Source organism: Bombina bombina, chromosome 5 (assembly GCF_027579735.1).
Source record: "Bombina bombina isolate aBomBom1 chromosome 5, aBomBom1.pri, whole genome shotgun sequence".
NCBI lineage: Eukaryota > Metazoa > Chordata > Amphibia > Anura > Bombinatoridae > Bombina > Bombina bombina.
In genome coordinates, this window is record NC_069503.1 from 729,229,811 (window position 1) to 729,255,421 (window position 25,611).

Sequence of the window (25,611 nt, forward strand, 5' to 3'; positions counted from 1 at the left end):
AGATAGCAATGTCGATTTAGAAGTCATATCAGCATTCCAAGATTTAAGCCATAAAGCTCTTCTAGCTAAAATAGCTAAAGACATATCTAACAACAATTTTGATGATATCAAAAATGGCATCACAAATGAAATTATTAGCATGTTGAATTAATTTAACAATGCTAGACACATTATGATCCGATACTTGTTGCGCTAAAGTTTCCAACCAAAAAAGTTGAAGCAGCTGCAACATCAGCCAAAGAAATTGCAGGCCTAGGAAGATGACCTGAATATAAATAAGCCTTCCTTAGATAAGATTCAAGTTTTCTATCTAAAGGATCTTTAAAAGAAGTACTATCTTCCGTAGGAATAGTAGTACGCTTAGCAAAAGTAGAGATATCCCCATCAACTTTGGAGATCTTTTCCCAAAACTCCAATCTATCAGTTGGCAAAGGATACAATTTTTTAAACCTTGAAGAAGGAATAAAAGAAGTACCCGGCCTATTCCATTCCTTTGAAATCATATCTGAAATAGCATCAGGAACTGGAATAACCACAGGAGGTTTATAATCAGAATTTAAACGCTTACTAGCTTTAATATCAAGAGGACTAGTCTCCTCCATATCTAATTTAATCAACACTTTTAAAAAAGAACGAATATACTCCATTATAAATAAGAGGATTTGTCAGCGTCAATATCTGAGGCAGGATCTTCTGAATCAGATAGATCCTCATCAGATAGATAAATCAGTATGTTGTCGGTCATTTGAAATTTCCTCAACTATGAGAAATTTTAAAAGACCTTTTACGTTTATTAGAAGGCGGAATGGCAGACAAAGCCTTCTGAATGGAATCAGAAATAAATTCTCTAAAATTTACAGGAATATCCTGAGCATTAGATGTTGAGGGACCAGCAACAGGTAATTAACTACTACCGATGGAAACATTATCTGCATGTAAAAGTTTATTATGACAACTATTACAAACCACAGCTGGAGGTATAGCCTCCACAAGTTTACAACAAATGCACTTAGCTTTGGTAGAACCGATATCAGGCAGCAGGAATCCAGCAGTAGATTCTGAGACAGGATCAGATTGAGACATCTTGCAAATGAAAGGGAAAAAACAACATATAAAGCAAAATTATCAATTTCCTTATATGACAGTTTCAGGAATGGGAAAAAATGCAAACAGCATAGCCCTCTGACACAGAAAAAAGGCCAGAGGCAAAAGGAATGGGGTCTTAAAAAATTAAAATATTGGGGCCAAGTATGACGCGCAAGAAACAGAAAAATATTTTTTTGGCGCCAAAAACGAAACACTTGAGTCATAGAAGACACAACCTCGTGAAAGACTTGGCACCATCTAAGATGCCGGAAATGACGAATTTGCGTCAACGAGCGAAACTTTCGCGCCAAAAATGACGCAATAAATTTTGGCACTTTTGCGCCCTCGTGAGCCTAATTCTGAGAGTGTCTTAAAGTGAAGGTAAAGTAAAACGTACTGTATTAAAGAATTCAATATTTCAATGCAAAATAATAGTAGTTTCATTCATGATTATTTTTATACCTCAATATAAATTTAGATTTCTTAGATTATTCTCATCGATCCAGCTCCCAGTAAATCAACCCGTTTTTTTGTTTTCTTTCTGTACAACGATCACGCTGTTTGAAGAGCCAATTGATTGTCTGGCCGTTAGGCGGCCGTCAATTGACGTCAGCATGTTTAGTACAGTATGCGCATGCGTAGCCTTCTCTTGTTCTTTGCGGCCAAGCGAGCGCGTCCTGGTTTTGCGCATGCGCACAAAGAAATTTTTGGGCAAGCAGTGAAAGCCCATCTCATCAAGAACGGCAACAAAATATGCGCATGCGCAGTTCCTCCATGCTCGATGTGCACGAGCTTACTAGACACGTATAGAGCGGGTGGGACCGCTCTATACGTCAAAGCATCACAAACCAGGAAATGGAGGATGGGAGGAGATTCTGCAGGGAACGGTATGAGAAATCAAGTTAAAAATATACCGAAATAAATACATTAGTTTAAAAAACAAACCTAGCGACTGTATTTGAATAAGTAAAAGGTACATAAATACAATAGTTAATTAACCTAACTTTACCTTCACTTTAAGTAAAAGAAAACATACTTACCAAGAGACACCCATCCACATAGACAGCAGATAGCCAAACCAGTACTGAAACAGTTATCAGAGGTAATGGAATATGATAGTATATAGTCGATCTGAATAGGGAGGTAAGGAGATGAATCTCTACGACCGATAACAGAGAACCTATGAAATAGATCCCCGTGAGGAAAACCATTGCATTCAATAGGTGATACCCCCTTCACATCCCTCTAACATTCACTGTACTCTGAGAGGAATCGGGCTTCAAAATGCTGAGAAGCACATATCAAAGTAGAAATCTTAGCACAAACTTACTTCACCACCACCATAGGAGGTAAAGTTTGTAACACTGAATTGTGGGTGTGGTGGGGGTGTATTTATAGGCATTTTGAAGTTTGGAAAACTTTGCCCCTCCTGGTAGGATTGTATATCCCATTCGTCACTAGCTCATGGACTCTTGCCAAGTACATGTAAGAAACTACTATAACACACTAAGCCACCATAAATCACCTCACAGTCTCAATCCCCAAACTGCCTAAGAGAGACCCCAAACATGAAGGTTTAATAAAGTCCCATATTAAATAAGACAGATTTTAGCTGTAACAAGTGCTTGCACAATAAAATTAAAATGGCACTTACCTAAATGTGCTGTCTGGCAGCAGGACAGCTCACATGGTTTGAGAGGGTGCAGCACCTCACATGGACCTGTGAAGAGAGAAAAACTGAGTAAATCTACTCAGGTTTTCTAGTTAGGGTAGCAGATTCTTGAGAAAATGCAGTGAGGCTTGTACCTCAAGTTCCAAAAGCCACAACTGCCCTACTGAAGAGACTGATGTAGACTAAACTAGACCACAGAAAACAAGTAAGCTTACTCTGCTAAAAAAAAAAAAAAATCTTGAAGAAAACTTTTCATCAGACACCTAAACTTCCCCTCCTCCTTGCACTACAGGCAAAGAGAATGACTGGGGGATTGTGATATTTAACAGCTTTGCTGTGGTGCTCTTTGCCTCCTCCTGCTGGCCAGGAGTGATATTCCCAACAGTAATTGATGATGATCTATGACTCACTGTGTCATTAGAAAGAAATGGCACTTACTAGCTGTCTGACAATAGAACAGCTCACCCTGCATGAAAGGAAGCCACTCCTCACAGAGGCCTGTGGAAAAAGAAAGGACAGAGTAAACCTACTCAGGCTTTCTATACAGGGCAGCAAAATGTTATTAAAACGCAGTGAGGCTCACAAGTTCCTAACTGCTTAAAAGCCACCACTGCCCTACTGAAGAGACTAACGTGGAGTACAGCTAAACCCAATATTGAAAAGAAAGATCAGAGCAAACCTACTCTGGCTTTCAAAATAATAAAATCTTGATTATAGTAAAATAAATCCAATATTCTACAGACACCAAAACTTCACCTCCTCCTTGCATCGAGGCAAAGAGAATGACTGGGGGTTGTGGGAAGGGAGGTGATACTTAACAGCTTTGCTGTGGTGCTCTTTGCCTCCTCTTGCTGACCAGGAGTGATATTCCCAACAGTAACTGATGAATCCGTGGACTCACCATATCTTAGGAAAGAAAATCAAAGACCACCTTGCCGCTTTCTAACTGCTAATAGCCACCATTACTCTTACTAAAGAGATTGACATGGACACAGCATAGTGCCCAATCCTTGCTTGCATCAGGGAAAAGTACCCATTAAAAGATTAAATATCTGCAGACAACATCTTCGCAAATCCTCCCTTGATAGAGGCAAAAAGAATGACTGGGGATTATGGGTAAGGGAAGTTACACTTAACAGCTTTGCTGGGGTGCTCTTTGCCTCCCCCTGCTGGCCAGGAGTTGAATATCCAACTAGTAATTTAAATGACGTTGCACACTCTCCATGCCATAGGAAAGAGACATTTTTTGGGGTTTCATGACCCTTTAAATTGTATGGGACATTGCACCTATAGGTACAATTTTGTATATGAAATAACTTACTGCTCCATGGAACCACAACTCAATGAAATGGTTTGAGCTAGCAGGAAAGCAGATCTAGTTATCTTTTCTATTTACACAAGTCCTCATCTTGTTTACTCAAAGGCCAATTACATGGAGAGGTACTAAAATGTTAATTTTCCATTTTTCTCTCGGTCAGACATCAACTGAATGCATTATTTTATCTAAATCTCCTTGTTTACATGTTTTTTGTGTAACCAGAACATAAAGTTCAATAATGTCCAGTATGGGCAGGGAAACTAGACAAAAACATAATTTATGTAAGAACTTACCTGATAAATTCATTTCTTTCATATTAGCAAGAGTCCATGAGCTAGTGACGTATGGGATATACATTCCTACCAGGAGGGGCAAAGTTTCCCAAACCTCAAAATGCCTATAAATACACCCCACACCACACCCACAATTCAGTTTAACGAATAGCCAAGAAGTGGGGTGATAAGAAAGGAGCGAAAGCATCAAAAACATAATTTATGCTTACCTGATAAATTTATTTCTCTTGTAGTGTGTTCAGTCCACGGGTCATCCATTACTTATGGGATATATTCTCCCTCCCAACAGGAATTTGCAAGAGGATCACCCAAGCAGAGCTGCAATATAGCTCCTCCCCTCACATGTCATATCCAGTCATTCGACCGAAACAAGACGAGAAAGGAGAAACTATAGGGTGCAGTGGTGACTGGAGTTATAATTTAAAATTTAGAACCTGCCTCAAAAAGACAGGGCGGGCCGTGGACTGAACACACTACAAGAGAAATAAATTTATCAGGTAAGCATAAATTATGTTTTCTCTTGTTAAGTGTGTTCAGTCCACGGGTCATCCATTACTTATGGGATACCAATACCAAAGCTAAAGTACACGGATGAAGGGAGGGACAAGGCAGGAACATTAAACAGAAGGAACCACTGCCTGTAGAACCTTTCTCCCAAAAACAGCCTCCGAAGAAGCAAAAGTGTCAAATTTGTAACATTTGGAAAAAGTATGAAGTGAAGACCAAGTTGCAGCCTTGCAAATCTGTTCAACAGAGGCCTCATTTTTAAAGGCCCAAGTGGAAGCCACAGCTCTAGTGGAATGAGCTGTAATTCTTTCAGGAGGCTGCTGTCCAGCAGTCTCATAGGCTAAACGTATTATGCTACGAAGCCAAAAAGAGAGAGAGGTAGCCGAAGCCTTTTGACCTCTCCTCTGTCCAGAGTAAACGACAAACAGGGAAGAAGTTTGTCGAAAATCTTTAGTTGCCTGTAAGTAGAACTTCAGGGCACGGACCACGTCTAGATTATGCAAAATATGTTCCTTCTTTGAAGAAGGATTAGGACACAATGATGGAACAACAATCTCTTGATTGATATTCCTGTTAGAAACAACCTTAGGCAAAAACCCAGGTTTAGTACGCAGGACTACCTTGTCTGAATGAAAGATCAGATAAGGAGAATCACAATGTAAGGCAGATAACTCCGAGACTCTTCGAGCCGAGGAAACAGCCAACAAAAACAGAGCTTTCCAAGATAAAAGCTTAATATCGATGGAATGAAGGGGTTCAAACGGAACACCCTGAAGGACTAAGAACCAAGTTTAAGCTCCACGGAGGAGCAACAGCCTTAAACACAGGCTTAATCCTAGCCAAAGCCTGACAAAAAGCCTGGACGTCTGGATTCCCTGCCAGACGCTTGTGTAAAAGAATAGACAGAGCAGAAATCTGTCCCTTTAGTGAACTAGCGGATAAGCCCTTTTCTAAACCCTCTTGTAGAAAAGGCAATATCCTAGGAATCCTAACCTTACTCCATGAGTAACTCTTGGATTCACACCAATATAAATATTTACGCCATATCTTATGGTAAATTTTTCTGGTAACAGGTTTCCGAGCCTGTATCAATGTATCAATAACCGAATCCGAAAACCCACGCTTTGATAGAATCAAGCGTTCAATCTCCAAGCAGTCAGCCTCAGAGAAATTAGGTTTGGATGGTTGAAAGGACCCTGAATTAGAAGGTCCTGCCTCAGAGGTAGAGACCATGGTGGACAGGACGACATGTCCACTAGGTCTGCATACCAGGTCCTGCATGGCCACGCAGGCGCTATCAGAATCACCGATGCTCTCTCCTGTTTGATCCTGGCAATCAGTCGAGGTAGCAACGGAAAAGGTTGAAACACATAAGCTATGTTGAAAACCCAAGGGGCTGCAAGTGCATCTACCAGCACCGCTCCTGGGTCCCTGGACCTGGATCCGTAACGAGGAAGCTGGGCATTCTGGCGAGATGCCATAAGATCCAGAACCGGTTTGCCCCAACGACGAATCAGTTGAGCAAATACCTCCGGGTGTAGTTCCCACTCCCCCGGATGAAAAGTCTGGCGACTTAGAAAATCCGCTTCCCAGTTCTCCACACCTGGGATGTAGATCGCCGACAGGTGGCAAGAGTGTGACTCTGCCCAGCGAATTATCTTCGAGACTTCCAACATCGCTAGGGAACTCCTGGTTCCCCCTTGATGATTGATGTAAGCCACAGTCGTGATGTTGTCCGACTGAAACCTGACGAACCTCAGTGTTGCTAACTGAGGCCAAGCTAGAAGAGCATTGAATATTGCTCTTAATTCTAGAATGTTGATTGGTAGGATTTTCTCCTCCTGAGTCCACAATCCCTGAGCCTTCAGGGAGTTCCAGACTGCTCCCAAGCCTAGAAGGCTGGCATCTGTTGTTACAATCGTCCAATCTGGTCTGCGAAAGGTCATTCCTTCGGACAGATGAACCCGTGACAACCACCAGAGAAGAGAATCTCTGGTCTCCTGGTCCAGATTTAGCAAAGGGGACAGATCTGAGTAATCCCCGTTCCACTGACTTAGCATGCATAGTTCCAGCGGTCTGAGATGCAGGCGCGCAAATGGCACTATGTCCATTGCCGCGACCATCAAGCCGATTACTTCCATACACTGAGCTACTGATGGGCTTGGAATGGAGTGAAGGGCACGGCAAGCATTGAGAATCTTTGATAACCTGGACTCCGTCAGGTAAATCTTCATCTCTACAGAATCTATAAGAGTCCCTAGAAAAGGAACCCTTGTGAGCGGTAACAGAACTCTTTTCCACGTTCACTTTCCACCCATGCGACCTCAGAAATGCTAGAACTATCTCTGTATGAGACTTTGCATTTTGAAAACTTGACGCTTGAATCAGAATGTCGTCTAGGTACGGAGCCACCGCTATGCCTCGTGGTCTTAGTACCGCCAGAAGTGAGCCCAGAACCTTTGTAAAAATTCTCGGGGCCGTAGCTAACCCGAAGGGAAGAGCTACAAACTGGTAATGCCTGTCTAGAAAGGCAAATCTTAGGTACCGATAATGATCTTTGTGAATCGGTATGTGAAGGTAGGCATCCTTTAAGTCCACTGTGGTCATATATTGACCCTCTTGGATCATGGGCAGGATGGTCCGAATGGTTTCCATCTTGAACGATGGAACCCTTAGGAATTTGTTTAAGATTTTTAAGTCTAAGATTGGTCTGAAGGTTCCCTCTTTTTTGGGAACCACAAATAGATTTGAGTAAAACCCTTGTCCTCGTTCCGTTCGCGGAACTGGGTGGATCACTCCCATCACTAAGAGTAGTTTAGACTTAGAAGTTACATCTGCTGACCAGGATTTCAGCCATAGCGCCCTGCGCGCCTGTATGGCGAATCCGGAATTTTTAGCCGTAAGTTTGGTTAAATGCACTACAGCATCCGAAACAAACGCATTAGCCAGTTTAAGCGTTCTAACTTTGCTCAAAGTCTCATCCAATGGTGCTGTGCGAATCGCCTCTTCCAGAGACTCAAACCAGAATGCCGCTGCAGCCGTGACAGGCGCAATGCATGCAAGAGGCTGCAATATAAAACCTTGTTGAACAAACATTTTCTTAAGGTAACCCTCTAATTTTTTATCCATTGGATCTGAGAAAGAACAGCTATCCTCCACCGGGATAGTGGTACGCCTGGCTAAAGTAGAAACTGCTCCCTCCACCTTAGGGACCGTCTGCCATAAGTCTCGTGTGGTGGCGTCTATAGGGAACATTTTTCTAAATATCGGAGGAGGGGAAAAGGGCACACCGGGTCTATCCCACTCCTTACTAATAATTTCTGTAAGCCTTTTTGGTATAGGAAAAATGTCAGTACACACCGGTACCGCATAGTATCTATCCAACCTACATAATTTCTCTGGGATTGCCACCGTGTTGCAATCATTCAGAGCCGCTAACACCTCCCCTAGTAACACGGAGGTTCTCAAGCTTAAATTTAAAATTTGAAATTTCTGAATCCGGTCTCCCCGGATCAGAACCGTCACCAACAGAATGAAGCTCACCGTCCTCATGTTCTGCAAATTGTGACGCAGTATCGGACATGGCTCTCGTGTAATCAGCGCGCTCTGTCCTTAACCCAGAGCTATCGCGCTTGCCTCTTAATTCGGGCATATTGTATAATACTTCTTTCATAACATTAGCCATATCATGTAAAGTGATTTGTAAGGGCCTAGATGTACTAGGTGTCTCAATCTTACGCACCTCCCGAGCGGGAGACGCAGGTACTGACACGTGAGGAGAGTTAGACGGCATAACTTCCCCCTCGTTGTCTGGTGATAATTTCTTTATCGGTACAGATTGACTTTTATTCAAAGTAATATCAATACAATTGGTACACATATTTCTATTGGGCTCCACATCGGCTTTTGAACATAATGAACAAGCAGATTCCTCTGTATCAGACATGTTTAAACAGACTAGCAATGAAGCTAACAAGCTTGGAAATCACTTTCAATAAGTTTACAAGCAATATAAAATATGCTGCAGCGCTTTTAAACACACAGTTGAATAACCAAGAAAACTAATTCAGTTATAGTGAACAATTCTTAACAAGAAATGTATTAATTAGCAGAGGATTGCACCCATTAGCAAAAGGATGATTAACCCCTCAATACCCAAAAACGGATATCAAGTTAAGATTTAACGCTTTTATCACAGTCAAACACACTGTCACAGATCTGCTGTGACTGATTACCTCCCTCAAAAACGAATTTTGAAGACCCCTGAGCTCTCTAGAGACGTCCTGGATCAAGGAGGAAGAAACAGGAAGACTGTGCTAGAATTTTAACTGCGCAACAAGGCGCTAAAACAAGGTCCCTCCCACTCATATTACAACAGTGGGAGACCTGATATAACGGTTTCTATGCAGAAAATACGTTAGCCATGTGGAAAAAAATCATGCCCAAAAGATTTATCACCAAAGTACCTCACAAAACGAATAACATGCCAGTAAACGTTTTAAAAACAACATTTTGAATGTCATGCAAAGTTATCACTAAGCCTGCTACCAGTCACTTCCACTGCAAATAAGGCTTAAACATTATTTCAGTATTAACAGTATTTTCTCAGTCAAATTCTAGTCCCTAGAAAATAACTCAACTGCGCATACATTTATCAGCCTGATACCAGTCGCTACTACTGCATTTAAGGCTGTACTTACATCATATGGGTAACAGCAGTATTTTCTTAGTCAATTCCATTCCCAGAAAATAATGTACTGCACATACCTCATTTGCGGGGGACCCCGCATGCTATTCCCCTCTTTCTGAAGTTACCCTACTCCTCAGAATGTCGAGAACAGCCAGTGGATCTTAGTTACGTCTGCTAAGATCATAGAAAAACGCAGGCAAATTCTTCTCCAAATACTGCCTGAGATACAAAAAACGGCACACTCCGGTGTCATTTTAAAATAACAAACTTTTGATTGAAGAATAATTAAGTAAAAACTCCAACTCCTCTCGCGACCTCCTTCTTTGTTGAGAGTTGCAAGAGAATGACTGGATATGACATGTGAGGGGAGGAGCTATATAGCAGCTCTGCTTGGGTGATCCTCTTGCAACTTCCTGTTGGGAGGGAGAATATATCCCATAAGTAATGGATGACCCGTGGACTGAACACACCTAACAAGAGAAAATAAGGAATTGGAATAATTGTGCTTTATACAAAAAAACTATAACCACCACAAAAAGGGTGGGCCTCATGGACTCTTGCTAATATGAAAGAAATGAATTTATCAGGTAAGTTCTTACATAAATTAAGTTTTCTTTCATGTAATTAGCAAGAGACCATGAGCTAGTGACATATGGGATAGCAGATACCCAAGATGTGGAACTTCCACGCAAGAGTCATTAGAGAGGGAGGGATAAAATAAAGACAGCCAATTCCGCTGAAAAAATAATCCACAACCCAAATCAAAAAGTTTTAATCTTATAATGAAAAAAACTGAAATTATAAGCAGAAGAATCAAACTGAAACAGCTGCCTGAAGTACTTTTCTACCAAAAACTGCTTCAGAAGAAAAAACATCAAAATGGTAGAATTTAGTAAAAGTATGCAAAGAAGACCAAGTTGCTGCTTTGCAAATTTGATCAACAGAAGCTTCATTCCTAAAAGCCCAGGAAGTAGAAACTAACCTAGTAGAATGAGCCGTAATCCTTTGAGGCGGGGACTTACCCGACTCCACATAAGCATGATGAATCAAAGACTTTAACCAAGATGCCAAGGAAATGGCAGAAGCCTTCTGACCTTTCCTGGAACCAGAAAAGATAACAAATAGACTAGAAGTCTTTCTAAAACCTTTAGTAGCTTCAACATATTATTTCAAAGCTCTTACTACATCCAAAGAATGTAAAGATCTCTCCATAGAATTCTTAGGATTAGGACACAATGAAGGGACAACAATTTCTCTACTAATGTTGTTAGAATTCACAACCTTAGGTAAAAATTTAAAAGAAGTCCGCAACACCGCCTTATCCTGATGAAAAATCAGAAAAGGAGATTCACAAGAAAGAGCAGATAACTCAGAAACTCTTCTAGCAGAAGAGATGGCCAAAAGAAACAAAACTTTCCAAGAAAGTAATTTAATATCCAGAGAATGCATAGGTTCAAACGGAGGAGCTTGTAAAGCCCCCAGAACCAAATTCAAACTCCAAGGAGGAGAGATTGACTTAATGACAGGTTTTATACGAACCAAAGCCTGTACAAAACAATGAATATCAGGAAGATTAGCAATCTTTCTGTGAAACAGCACAGAAAGAGCAGAAATTTGTCCTTTCAAAGAACTTGCAGACAAACCTTTATCCAGACCATCCTGAAGAAATTGTAAAATTCTAGGAATTCTAAAAGAATGCCAGGAAAATTGATGAGAAGAGCACCAGGAAATGTAAGTCTTCCAGACTCGATAATATATCTTCCTAGACACAGATTTACGAGCCTGTAACATTGTATTAATTACGGAGTCAGAGAAACCTCTATGACTGAGAATCAAGTGTTCAATCTCCATACCTTCAAATTTAATGATTTGAGATCCTGATGGAAAAAAGGACCTTGAGATAGGTCTGTTCTTAACGAAAGAGTCCAAGGTTGGCAAGTAGCCATCCGAACACGATCCGCATACCAAAAGCTGTGAGGCCATGCTGGAGCCACCAGCAGAACAAACGAACGCTATTTTAGAATCTTGGAGATCACTCTTGGAAGAACTAGAGGTGGAAAGATATAGGCAGGATGATACTTCCAAGGAAGTGACAATGCATCCACTGCCTCCGCCTGAGGATCCCTGGATCTGGACAGATACCTGGGAAGTTTCTTGTTTAGATGAGAGGCCATCAGATCTATTTCTGGAAGTCCCCAGATTTGAATAATCTGAAGAAATACCTCTGGGTGAAGAGACCATTCGCCCGGATGTAACGTCTGGCGACTGAGATAATCCGCTTCCCAATTGTCTATACCTGGGATGTGAACCGCAGAAATTAGACAGGAGCTGGATTTCGCCCACACAAGTATCCGAGATACTTCTTTCATAGCCAGAGGACTGTGAGTCCCCCCTTGATGATTGACATATGCCACGGTTGTGACATTGTCTGTCTGAAAACAAATGAACGATTCTCTCTTCAGAAGAGGCCACGACTGAAGAGCTCTGAAAATCGCACAGAGTTCCAAAATGTTGATTGGTAATCTCGCCTCCTGAGATTCCCAAACCCCCTGCGCTGTCAGAGACCCCCATACAGCTCCCCAACCTGTCAGACTCGCATCTGTTGAGATCACAGTCCAGGATGGAAGAACAAAAGAAGCCCCTTGAACTAAACAATGGTGATCTGTCCACCACGTCAGAGAGTGTCGTACAATCGGATTTAAAGATATTAACTGTGATATCTTTGTATAATCCATGCACCACTGGTTCAGCATACAAAGCTGAAGAGGTCGCATGTGAAAACGAGCAAAGGGGATCGCGTCCGATGCAGCAGTCATAAGACCTAGAATTTCCATGCATAAGGCTACCGAAGGGAATGATTGAGACTGAAGGTTTCGACAAGCTGAAACCAATTTCAGACGTCTCTTGTCCGTCAGAGACAAAGTCATGGACACTGAATCTATTTGGAAACCTAAAAAGGTTATCCTTGTCTGATGAATCAATGAACTCTGGTAAATTTATCCTCCAACCATGTTCTTGAAGAAATGACACAAGTCGATTCGTATGAAATTCTGCTAAATGTGAAGACTGAGCAAGTACCAAGATATCGTCCAAATAAGGAAATACCACAATACCCTGCTCTTTGATTACAGATAGAAGGGCACCGAGCACCTTTGAAAAAATCCTTGGAGCTGTTGCTAGGCCGAACGGCAGAGCCACAAACTGGTAATGCTTGTCTAGAAAAAAGAATCTCAGAAACTGAAAATGATCTGGATGAATCGGAATATGCAGATATGCATCCTGTAAATCTATTGTGGACATATAATGCCCTTGCTGAACAAAAGGCAGAATAGTCCTTATAGTTACCATTTTGAATGTTGGTATCCTTACATAACTATTCAATATTTTTAAATCCAGAACCGGTCTGAAGGAATTCTCCTTCTTTGGTACAATGAATAGATTGGAGTAAAACCCCAGACCATGTTCCAGAACTGGAACTCGCACAATTACTCCAGCCAACTCTAGATCTGAAACACATTTCAGAAATGCTTGAGCCTTCACTGGGTTTATTGGAATGCGAGAAAGAAAAAATCTTCTTGCAGGAGGTCTTACCTTGAAACCTATTCTGTACCCTTGTGAAACAATGTTCTGAATCCAAAGACTGTGAATCGAATTGATCCAAATTTCTTTGAAAAATCGTAATCTGCCCCTTACCAGCTGTGCTGGAATGAGGGCCGCACCTTCATGTGGACTTGGGAGCTGGCTTTGGCTTTCTGAAAGGCTTGGATTTATTCTAGACTGGAGATGGTTTCCAAATAGAAACCGTTCCTTTAGGGGAAGGATCAGGCTTCTGTTCCTTATTCTGACGAAAGGAACGAAAAAGATTAGCAGCCCTATATTTACCTTTAGATTTTTTATCCTGAGGTAAAAAAGTTCCTTTCCCCCCAGTAACAGTTGAAATAATAGAATCCAACTGGGAACCAAACAATTTATTACCTTGGAAAGAAAGGGAAAGCAAAGTTGACTTAGAAGACATCTGCATTCCAAGTTTTAAGCCATAAAGCTCTTCTAGCTAAAATAGCTAAAGACATGTACCTGACATCAACTCTAATGACATCAAAGATGGCATCACAAATAAAGTTATTAGCATGTTGAAGAAGTTTAACAATGCTATGAGTATTATGATCTGACACTTGTTGTGCCAAAGCCTCCAACCAAAAAGTTGAAGCTGCCGCAACATCAGCCAAAGAAATAGCAGGCCTAAGAAGATTACCTGAACATAAATAAGCTTTCCTAAGAAAGGATTCAATCTTCCTATCTAAAGGATCCTTAAAGGAAGTACTATCTGCCGTAGGAATAGTAGTACGTTTAGCGAGAGTAGAGATATCCATCAACCTTAGGGATTTTGTCCCAAAACTCTAATCTGTCAGATGGCACAGGATATAATTTCTTAAACCTTTTTAGAAGGAGTAAATGAATTACCCAGATTATTCCATTCCCTAGAAATTACTTCAGAAATAGCATCAGGGACAGGAAAAACTTCCGGAATAACTGTAGGAGGTTTAAAAACCGAATTTAAACGCTTAGTGGATTTAGTATCAAGAGGACTAGATTCCTCGATCTCTAATGCGATTAAAACTTCTTTAAGAACGAATAAATTCCATTTTAAATAAATATTAAGATTTATCAGTGTCAATATCTGAGACAGAATCCTCTGAACCAGAAAAATCATCATCAGAAACAGACAAATAAGAATGATGATGTTCATTTAAAAATTCATCTGAAAAATGTGAAATTTTAAAAGACCTTTTACGTTTACTGGAAGGAGGAATAACAGACATAGCCTTCCTAATAGATTTAGAAACAAAATCTCTTATATTAACAGGAACATCCTGAGTATTAGATGTTGATGGAACAGCAACAGGTAATTGAATATTACTAATGGAAATACTATCTGCATTAGCAAGCTTATCATGACATTCATCACAAACTGCAGCCGGAGGAACAGTTACCACAAGTTTACAGCAAATACACTTAACTTTGGTAGAACCAGCATCAGGCAGCGTTTTTCCAGAAGTAGCTTCTGATCCAGGGTCAATCTGAGACATCTTGCAATATGTAAGAGAAAAAACAACATATAAAGCAAAATCTATCAAATTCCTTAAAAGACAGTTTCAGGAATGGGAAAAAATGCCAATGAACAAGCCTCTAGCAACCAGAAGCAAATGAAAAATGAGACTTAAATAAAGTGAGAAAAGGTGGAGACAATAATGACGCCCACATTTTTTAGCGCCAAAAGACGCCCACATTATTGGCGCCAAGAATGACGACACATCCGGTGACACCGACATTTTTTACGCAAACACGAACAACTTCCGGTGACAAGTATGACGCCGGAAATGACAAAGAAATTTTTTGCGCCAAAAAAGTCTGCGCCAAGAATGACGCAATAAAATGAAGCATTTTCAGCCCCCGCGAGCCTAACAGCCCACAGGGAAAAAAGTCAATTTTAAGGTAAGAAAAAATGTTTTATTCATATGCATTATCCCAAATAATGAAACTGACTGTCTGAAATAAGGAATATTGATCATCCTGAATCAAGGCAAATACTTACCCCAGGACACTCATCTACATGTAGTAGAAAGCCAAACCAGTACTGAAACGAGAATCAGCAGAGGTAATGGTATATATAAGAGTATATCGTCGATCTGAAAAGGGAGGTAAGAGATGAATCTCTACGACCGATAACAGAGAACCTATGAAATAGATCCCGTAGAAGGAGATCATTGAATTCAAATAGGCAATACTCTCTTCACATCCCTCTGACATTCACTGCATACAGAGGAAAACCGGGCTCAAGCCTGCTGCGAAGCGCATATCAACGTAGAATCTAGCACAAACTTACTTCACCACCTCCACGGGAGGCAAAGCTTGTAAAACTGATTTGTGGGTGTAGTGAGGGGTGTATTTATAGGCATTTTGAGGTTTGGGAAACTTTGCCCCTCCTGGTAGGAATGTATACCCCATACGTCACTAGCTCATGGACTCTTGCTAATTACATGAAAGAAATCAGCTATTTCAAATGAGAAAATAAAAGTGAATGATCAGTTTGTAGAGGAACACATTAAAGTGTACACTGCTCCTTTTATTACAGTATATTATTGTGAAGTTAAATGTATACTTTAAACAAGGCAGATTTACATACAAAGCTGGTGTTCTGTACCTGATACATTTGATGCGTTTGCACCTCCAAAGTTAAACCCTTGTACTGGGTTAGTAGCTCCAGGATTTGCTCCAAATTGGAAAGGGCTGGCAACAGGTGTGCTTGTGGAGGTAGTCGCTGGTTTACTCTCTTGACCAGAGAAGACAAAACTTGACTTTGATTCAGTGGTGCTGCCAAACACAGAGCCACCAGCAGTGCTACTAGGTTGTCCAAACATAAAAGTCCCAGCAAGGGTGTTGGAGGTTGTCGTTGAATTACCAAATATGCTGCTTGAGTTTGCTGAAGTACTTGTTGGGGCTGCACCAAAAATGCTACTTGAACTTGTAGTAATTGGAGTTGCACTGCCAAATACACTGTTTGAATTGGCTGGAGTGGTTGAAGTGGCAGCACTACCAAACACACTGCTGGAGCCTGCAGGGGCATTTGAAGGGGCACCACTGCCAAACACACTAGTAGAACCTGCAGGGGTGCTTGAAGAGGCAGCATTGCCAAATACACTGCTGGAGCCTGCTGGGGTGATCGAAGAGGCAGAATTGCCAAACACACTGCTGGATCCTGCAGGAGTACTTGAAGAGGCAGCAGTGCCAAACACACTGCCAGAGCCTGCAGAAGCACTCGATTGTACCACACTGCCAAACAAACCACTGGAGCCTGCAGAAGTACTTGACTGAGCTGTAATGCCAAACACACTGCTGGTGCTTACAGGAGCACTTGTAGGTACTATACTGCCAAATACACCACTGGTGCTTACAGAAGTGGTCGACTGAGTTGTACTTCCAAAGAGGCCAGAGGACCCTGAAGGGGTAGAAGACTGAGCTGCAATGCCAAACAAACTGCTGGTACTTGCAGAAGCACCTGTTGGTACTGTACTGCCAAAAGCATTACTGGAGCTTGCCGAAGCACCTGATTGAGTTGCACTAGAACCACTGCCTATTAAGCCGAAGGTCTGCTTTGAAGCTTCTGTATCTGAAGAAAAAAAAAAATTGCAACATATAAATACAAAGCCGTAAATTCAAAGCAAAATCACAACAGCATTTCAAACCGATTACTAAAATAAATAGAGCTATTTTTTCAAACTTTAAAAAGGGACAGTAAAGTCATAATTAGACATTCATGATTTAGACATAGCATAGAATTTTAAACAACTATCCATTTTACATCTATTTAATTTGCTTCCTCTTATTATCATATGCTGAAAGGTTTATCTAGGTAAGCTCAGGAGCAAATAATCTGGGATCTAACTGCTGATTGGTTGCGATATATATACCAATTGTCATTAGCTGACCCATGTGTTCAGTTAGAAACCAGTAGTGCATTGCTGCTCCTTCAACAAATGATAGAGAATAAAGCAAATTTAATAAAAGTAAACTGTAAAGTTGTTTAAAATGGTATGTTCTACCTAATTCATAAAATCAAGATTTATGCTTACCTGATAAAAAATTTTTTTTCCGGATATGGAGAGTCCACTACATCAATTACTTGTGGGAATATCACTCCTGGCCAGTGGGAGGCGGCAAAGAGCACCACAGGAAAGCTGTTAAAGTGGCATTTTCCTACCCACAATCCCCAGTCATTCGACTGAAGGAAAATGGAATCAAGGAATAACAAGGTGTAGAAGTGCCTGGGGTGTAGTAAAAAAGTAACGGTCTTAAATTAAAGGGCGGAGTCGTGGACTCACTGTGTCATTTGAAAGAAATATATTTATCAGGAGAGCATAAATCTTGTTTTCTTTCCTAAGATATGAGGAGTCCACAATGTCATCAATTACTAATGGGAACCAATACCCAAGCTAGAGGACACAGATGACTAGGGAGGGATAACAAGACAGGCAGAGCTAAACAGAAGGCACCACCGCTTGAAGAACGTTTTTCTCCCAAAAGAAGCCTCAGCCGTGGCAAAAGTATCAAATTTGGAAAAAGTATGCAGAGAGGACCAAGTTGCAGCCTTGCAAATCTGTTCCACAGAAGCTTCATTTTTGAAAGCATAAAAAGAAGACAGCCCTTGTGGAATGAGCCGTAATTCTCTCAGAAGGCTGCTGACCAGCAGTCTCATAGGCAAACCGTATAATACTTCTCAACCAGAGAGAAAACAGAATTTATGCTTACCTGATAAATTACTTTCTCTTGTGATGTACCCAGTCCACAGATTCATCCTTTACTTGCGGGATATTCTCCTTCCTAACAGGAAGTGGCAAAGAGAGCACACAGCAGAGCTGTCCATATAGCTCCCCCTCTAGCTCCACCCCCCAGTCATTCGACCGGAGGTTAGGAAGAAAAAGGAGAAACCATAGGGTGCAGTGGTGACTGTAGTTTAAACAAAAAAATCTACCTGACTTAATAGCCAGGGCGGGCCGTGGACTGGATACACCACAAGAGAAAGTAATTTATCAGGTAAGCATAAATTTTGTTTTCTCTTGTAAGGTGTATCCAGTCCACGGATTCATCCTTTACTTGAGGGATACCAATACCAAAGCTTTAGGACACGGATGAAGGGAGGGAACAAGACAGGTACCTTAAACAGAAGGCACCACTGCTTGTAAAACCTCTCTCCCAAAAATAGCCTCCGAAGAAGCAAAAGTATCGAATTTCTAAAATTTGGAAAAAGTATGCAGCGAAGACCAAGTCGCTGCCTTACAAATCTGTTCAACAGAAGCCTCATATTTTAAAAGCTCATGTGGATGCCACTGCTCTGGTAGAATGAGCAGTAATTGTTTCAGGAGGCTGCTGGCCAGCAGTCTCATAGGCCAGACGGATGATGCTTTTCAGCCAAAAGGAAAGAGAGGTAGCAGTCGCCTTCTGACCTCTCCTCTTACCAGAATAGATAACAAACAATGAAGTTGTTTGTCTGAAATCCTTAGTTGCTTGTAAATAGAACTTTAAAGCACGAACCACATCAAGATTGTGTAACAGACGTTCCTTCTTCGAAGAAGGATTAGGACACAGAGAAGGAACAATTTCCTGATTAATATTCTTATTAGACACAACCTTAGGAAGAAAACCGGGTTGGTACGCAAAACTACCTTATCTGCGTGGAACATCAAATAAGGTGAGTCACACTGCAAAGCAGATAACTCTGAAACTCTTCGAGCAGAAGAGATAGCTACCAGAAACAAAACTTTCCAAGATAAAAGCTTAATATCTATGGAATGTAAAGGTTCAAACGGAACCCCTTGCAGAACTGAAAGAACTAAATTCAGACTCCATGGCGGAGCCACAGGTCTATAAACAGGCTTGATTCTGACTAAAGCCTGACTAAATGCTTGAACGTCTGGTACCTCTGCCAGACGTTTGTGTAAAAGAATAGACAAAGCAGATATCTGTCCTTTTAAGGAACTAGCTGATAATCCTTTCTCCAATCCATCTTGGAGAAAGGACAATATCCTGGGAATCCTAATCTTACTCCATGAGTAACCCTTGGATTCGCACCAACAAAGATATTTTCGCCAAATCTTATGGTAAGATTTTCCTGGTGACAGGCTTTCTAGCCTGAATCAGGGTATCGATAACAGACTCAGAGAAACCACGCTTAGATAGAATTAGGCGTTCAATCTCCAAGCAGTCAGACAAGAGAAATTAGATTTGGATGTTTGAAAGGACCTTGAAGTAGAAGGTCCTGCCTCATTGGCAGAGTCCATGGTGGAATGGATGACATGTCCACTAGGTCTGCATACCAAGTCCAGCGTGGCCACGCAGGCACTATTAGAATCACTGACGCCCTCTCCTGCTTGATTCTGGCAACCAGACGAGGAAGGAGAGGAAACGGTGGAAACACATAGGCCAGATTGAAGGACCAAGGCGCTGCTAGAGCATCTATCAACACCGCCTGGGGATCCCAGGACCTGGACCCGTAAAGAGGAAGTTTGGCATTCTGACGGGACGCCATCAGATCCAATTCTGGAGTGCCCCATAGCTGAGTCAGCTGGGCAAATAACTCCGGGTGAAAAGTCTGACGACTTAGAAAATCCGCTTCCCAGTTGTCTACTCTTGGGATGTGAATTGCTGAGAGGTGGCAAGAGTGATCCTCCGCCCACCTGATTATTTTGGTTACTTCCATCATTGCTAGGGAACTCCTTGTTCCCCCTTGATGGTTGATGTAAGCTACAGTCGTGATGTTGTCAGACTGAAATCTGATGAATTTGGCCGCAGCTAGCTGAGGCCATGCCTGAAGAGCGTTGAATATCGCCCTCAGTTCCAGAATGTTTATCGGGAGAAGAGCTTCTTCCCGAGACCATAAGCCCTGAGCTTTCAGGGAGTCCCAGACAGCACCCTTAGCCCAACAGACTGGCGTTGGTCATTACGATGATCCACTCTGGTCTGCGGAAACACATTCCCTGAGCCAGGTGATCCTGAGACAACCACCAGAGAAGAGAATCCCTGGTCCCCTGATCCAACTGTATTTGAGGAGACAAATCTGCATAATCCCCATTCCACTGTTTGAGCATGCATAGTTGCAGTGGTCTGAGGTATATCCGTGCAAAAGGGACTATGTCCATTGCCGCTACCATTAATCCGATTGTCTCCATGCGCTGAGCTACAGATGGCCAAGGAATGGAATGAAGAGCTCGGCAAGTAGTTAAGAGTTTTAACTTTCTGACCTCCGTCAGAAATATTTTCATTTCTACGGAGTCTATTAAGTGTTCCTAGGAAGGGAACTCTTGTGAAGGGGGAGAGAGAACTCTCTTTGATGGTCACCTTCCACCCGTGAGACCTCAGAAAGGCCACTACAATTTCCGTGTGAGACTTGGCTCTTTGGAAAGTTGACGCCTGAATTAAGATGTCGTCTAGATAAGGCGCCACTGCTATGCCCCGCGGCCTTAGCACCGCCAGGAGGGACCCTAGCACCTTTGTGAAAATTCTGGGAGCAGTGGCCAACCCCAAAGGGAGAGCCACAAAGTGATAATGCTTGTCCAGAAAAGCAAACCTGAGAAACTGGTGATGATCTTTGTGGATAGGAATGTGTAAATAAGCATCCTTTAGATCCACGGTAGTCATATATTGACCCTCCTGGATCATTGGTAAGATTGTCCGAATGGTCTCCATCTTAAATGATGGGACTCTGAGGAATTTGTTTAGAATTTTGAGATCCAGGATTGGTCTGAAAGTTCCTTCTTTCTTGGGAACAACAAACAGGTTTGAGTAAAAACCCAGCCCTTGTTCCGCAATTGGAACTGGGTGGATCACTCCCATTGTATGTAGGTCTTCTACACAGCGTAAGAACGCCTCTTTCTTTGTCGTGTCTGTAGACAGACGAGAAATATGGAACCTTCCCCTTGGAGGGGAGCCTTGAATTCTAGAAGATATCCCTGGGATACAATATCTAAGGCCCAGGCCTAAACGAAGAGAGAGAGTCTGCCCCCTACTAGATCCGGTCCCGGATCGGGGGCTACCCCTTCATGCTGTCTTGGGGGCAGCTGCAGGCTTCTTGGCCTGTTTACCCTTGTTCCAGCCCTGGTAAGGTTTCCAGGCTGCCCTGGGTTGTGAAGTGTTATCCTCTTGCTTCGCAGCAGGGGAGGAGGAAGCGAGACCGCTCCTGAAATTTCGAAAGGAACGAAAATTATTTTGTTTGTTCTTTGTCTTAAAGGATTTGTCCTGAGGGAGAGCATGGCCTTTTCCCCCCAGTGATTTCTGAGATAATCTCTTTCAATTCAGGCCGAAAAGGGTCTTTCCTTTGAAAGGGATGTTCAGCAGTTTGGATTTTGACGACACATCGGCCGACCAAGACTTGAGCCATAGCGCCCTGCGCTCCAGAATAGCAAACCTGAATTCTTTGCCGCTAACTTAGCTAGTTGGAAAGCGGCATATGTGAAAAAAGAATTAGCCAGCTTAAGAGCCTTAATTCTGTCCATAATATCCTCATATGAGGTCTCCGTCTGGAGCGCATCTTCCAGCGCCTCGAACCAGAAAGCAGCTGCAGTAGTTACAGGAACAATGCACGCTATAGGTTGGAGAAGAAAACCTTGATGAACAAAAAGTTTCCTAAGTAAACCCTCTAATTTTTTATCCATAGGGTCTTTAAAAGCACAACTGTCCTCAATTGGTATGGTTGTGCGTTTAGCAAGTGAAGAAACAGCCCCCTCCACCTTAGGGACCGTCTGCCACGAGTCCCGCGTGGTGTCAGATATGGGGAACATTTTCTTAAAAACAGGAGGGGGAACAAATGGAATACCTGGTTTATCCCACTCCCTAGTTACTATATCCGCAATCTTCTTAGGGACCGGGAACACATCAGTGTAAACAGGAACTTCTAGGTACTTGTCCATTTTACACAATTTCTCTGGGACCACCAAAGGGTCACAGTCATCCAGAGTAACTAATACCTCCCTGAGTAATAAGCGGAGGTGTTCTAGTTTAAATTTAAAGGCCAACGTATCTGAGTCTGTCTGAGGAGCAACCTTTCCCGAATCGCAAACTTCTCCCTCAGACAGCACATCCCTCGCCCCCATTTCAGAGCGTTGTGAGTGTATATCGGATACGGCTACTAAAGCGTCAGAATGCTCATTATCTGTTCTTAAAACAGAGCTATCACGCTTGGCAGGTAACACGGGCAGCTTAGATAAAAATACTGAGAGGGTATTATCCATAACTGCCGCCAAATCTTGTAAGGTAAAAGAGTTAGACGCGCTAGAGGTGCTAGGCGTCGCTTGAGCAGGCGTAACTGGTTGTGACAATTGGGGAGAGGTCAACGGGCTAACCTCATTACCTTCTGTCTGAGAATCATCTTGGGACACATTTTTAAGTGCAACAATATGGTCTTTAAAATGTAGAGACATATCAGTACACGTGGGACACATTTTGAGAGGGGGTTCCACCATGGCTTCTAAACACATTGAACAAGGATTTTCCTTGGTGACAGACATGTTTAACACACTAATAGTAAGACAAACAGGCTTAGAAATCACATTAATCAAGCAAAAACACACTTTGCAAAAAAAACGTTACTGTGCCTTTAAGAAATAAAAGGCACACAATTTTCCAAAACAGTGAAAAATGCACCAAACTTTCTGAAATTTTCACAGTATGTACCTAAAGTATTGGTAAGATTGCACAGCTAGCAAAAAAATCGATTAACCCCTTAATGCCCAAACCGGATAAATAGTAAGCTAACAGACCGGTTAAAACAAATTTAGCACCTTGCCACAGCTCTGCTGTGGCCCTACCTTCCCTTAGGAGTCAGATTTATGGGGAAAAAGCTTCTTATGGGTCCTCAAATTGTAGCAGGAGCCACCATGTGAACACAGCCTGAAGATCTAGTCCATCTAACTGCGCATCTGAGGCGCGAAATTTGGCCCCTCCCACCTTACTCCAGTGCTGTGAGGCCTAAAGAAACACTCCTAGGAGTTATAATACTAGCCATCTGGGTAACAACCCCTGAAAGAAACCAAAAAGGACCTTCTAAGTGTCTCAAAAACAATGTTTAGAAGTAAAAACCGTTTGCCATAAAAAAGTGTCAACCAGCATAAATTAGCCCTGTAATGTAAGTTTGTAATTCCATACTTAGTCTCTGAATAAAGCTTACCCTTCCCTCATGGGGATCTTATCAGTCCTTTTCTAGCATTATCACAGTCTTGTCTAGAAATAAATGACTGAACATACCTTATTGCAGCTTAATCTGCAAACCGTTCCCCCCAACTGAAGTTTTCTTGTACTCCGCAGTCCTGTGTGGGAACAGCAGTGGATTTTAGTTACAACATGCTAAAATCATTTTCCTCTCTGCAGAAATCTTCATCCCTTTTCTGCTGGAGAGTAAATAGTACAAACCGGTACCATTTAAAAATAACAAACACTTGCTTGTAGAACAAAAACTACAAATCTAACACCACATTCACTTTACCCTTCCGAGAGAGACCCTATTGCTTAGAGCCGGCAAAGAGAATGACTGGGGGGTGGAGCTAGAGGGGGAGCTATATGGACAGCTCTGCTGTGTGCTCTCTTTGCCACTTCCTGTTAGGAAGGAGAATATCCCACAAGTAAAGGATGAATCCGTGGACTGGATACACCTTACAAGAGAAAGAAGTAGCAGTTGCTTTCTGACCCTTACACTTCCCAAAAAAACAAAGAGGGCAAAAGACTGGCGAAAATCCTTAATCGCCTGTAGGTAGAATTTCAGAGCACGCACAACAACCAAATTGTGCAACAAACGTTCCTTATGAGAAGGAGTATTAGGACAGAGAAGGAACAAAGATTTCCTGATTAATATTTCTATCTGAAACCACTTTAGGAAGAAAACCCAATTTAGTATGAAGAACCGCCTTATAAACATGAAAAATAAGGTAAGGCGAATGGCACTGCAAAGCCGAGAGTTGAGACTCTCCGAGCCGAAGAGATTGCAATAAGAAAAAACATTCCAAGATAACGTAATATCTATGAAATGCATTGGCTTAAACAGAGCCTGCCGCAGAACTCTAAGAACAAGGTTAAGGCTCCGAGGAGGAGCAATAGACGAACACAGGACTGATTCTGACCAGGGCCTGAAAAAGATTGAACATCTACATCTGCCAGACGCTTGTGCAACAAAATAGATAACGCAGAAATCTGACCCTTCTCCAGACCTTTCTGGAGAAGACAAAATTCTAGGAATCCTAATCCAAGAGTAGCCCTTTAATTTGCACCAATAAAAGTTATTTACGCCATACCTTAAGGTAAATCTTTCTAGTAACAGGCTTGCGAGCCCGAATCATGGTCTCAATGACAAAATCCACGCTTATACAGAACTAAGCGTTCAATCTCCAAGCAGTCAGCTTCAGAGATACAAGATTTGGATGAAAGAATGGACCCTTAGTTAGAAGGTCCTTACTCAGAGGCAGCCTCCTAGGTGGAAGAGATGAAATCTTCAATAGGTTTGCATACCAGATCCTGCGAGGCCACGCCAGGGCTATTAGAATTACTGATGCTCTCTCCTGTTTGATATGAGCAATGACTCGTGAAAGGAGAGCAAACTGAGGAAACAGATATGCCAGACTGAAATCCCAAAGAACCGCCAGAGCATCTATCAGGGTGGCCTGCGGATCTCTCAACCTTGAACCGTACCTTGGAAGCTTGGCACTCTGCCGATACACCATGAGTTCCAACTCCGGCATCCCCCACTTGAGGGTTAACCTGGAGAACACCAACGGATGAGTGCCCACTCCCTGGGGTGAAAAGTCTGTCTGCTCAGGAAGTCCGCTTCCCAGTTGTCCACACCTGGAATGTGAATGGCAGAGAGACAGCAATTGCAAGCTTCCGCCCACTGAACAATCCGAGCCACCTCCTTCATGGCTAAAGAAATCAGAGTTCCTCCCTGGTGGTTGATGTAAGCCACTGAGGTGATATTGTCAGACTTGAACCTGATAAACCAGGCTTAAAGACAACGGAGGCCAAGCCATCAGAGCATTGTAAATCGCTCTAAGATATTTATGGGGAGAGCCGACTTCTCCCTGGTCCATAGTCCCTGCGCCTTCAGCGAGTCCCAGACTGCTCCCCAGCCCAGCAGGCTGGCGTCCGTGGTTACAATCACCCAGGAGGGTCTCTGGAAGCAAGTGCCCTGAGACAGACGCTCCTCAGAAAGCCACCACGGGAGGGAGTCTCTTGTCGCCTCATCTAGATCTATACTCAGACAGATCCGAATGGTGCCCGTTCCATTGTCTGAGCATGCATAACTGCAGAGCTCTCAAATGGAATCGAGCAAAGGGAATAATGTCCATGGAAGCCCAATTACCTCCATACATTGAGCCACTGAGGGCCGAACAGTAGACTGCAGAGAGAGGCAAGGGGAGAGAATTTTGGATTTTCTGACTTCTGTCAGAAATATTTTCATAGATGGGGAATCTATTATGTTCCTTAAGAAAACTACTCTTGTAGCTGGAAC

At 42.3% G+C, this 25,611-nt stretch overlaps 1 protein-coding gene across 1 annotated transcript in view; it reads right to left on the reverse strand.

Moving 5' to 3' along the window:
- The window catches only part of NUP153 (nucleoporin 153), a 798,292-nt gene that overhangs the window by 159,894 nt on the left and 612,787 nt on the right, over positions 1–25,611 (reverse strand). Inside the window, exon 16 of the mRNA XM_053715838.1 lies at positions 15,769–16,734. Coding sequence (XP_053571813.1) covers positions 15,769–16,734 — 966 coding nt within the window. The remainder of the gene's footprint in view (positions 1–15,768; positions 16,735–25,611) is intronic.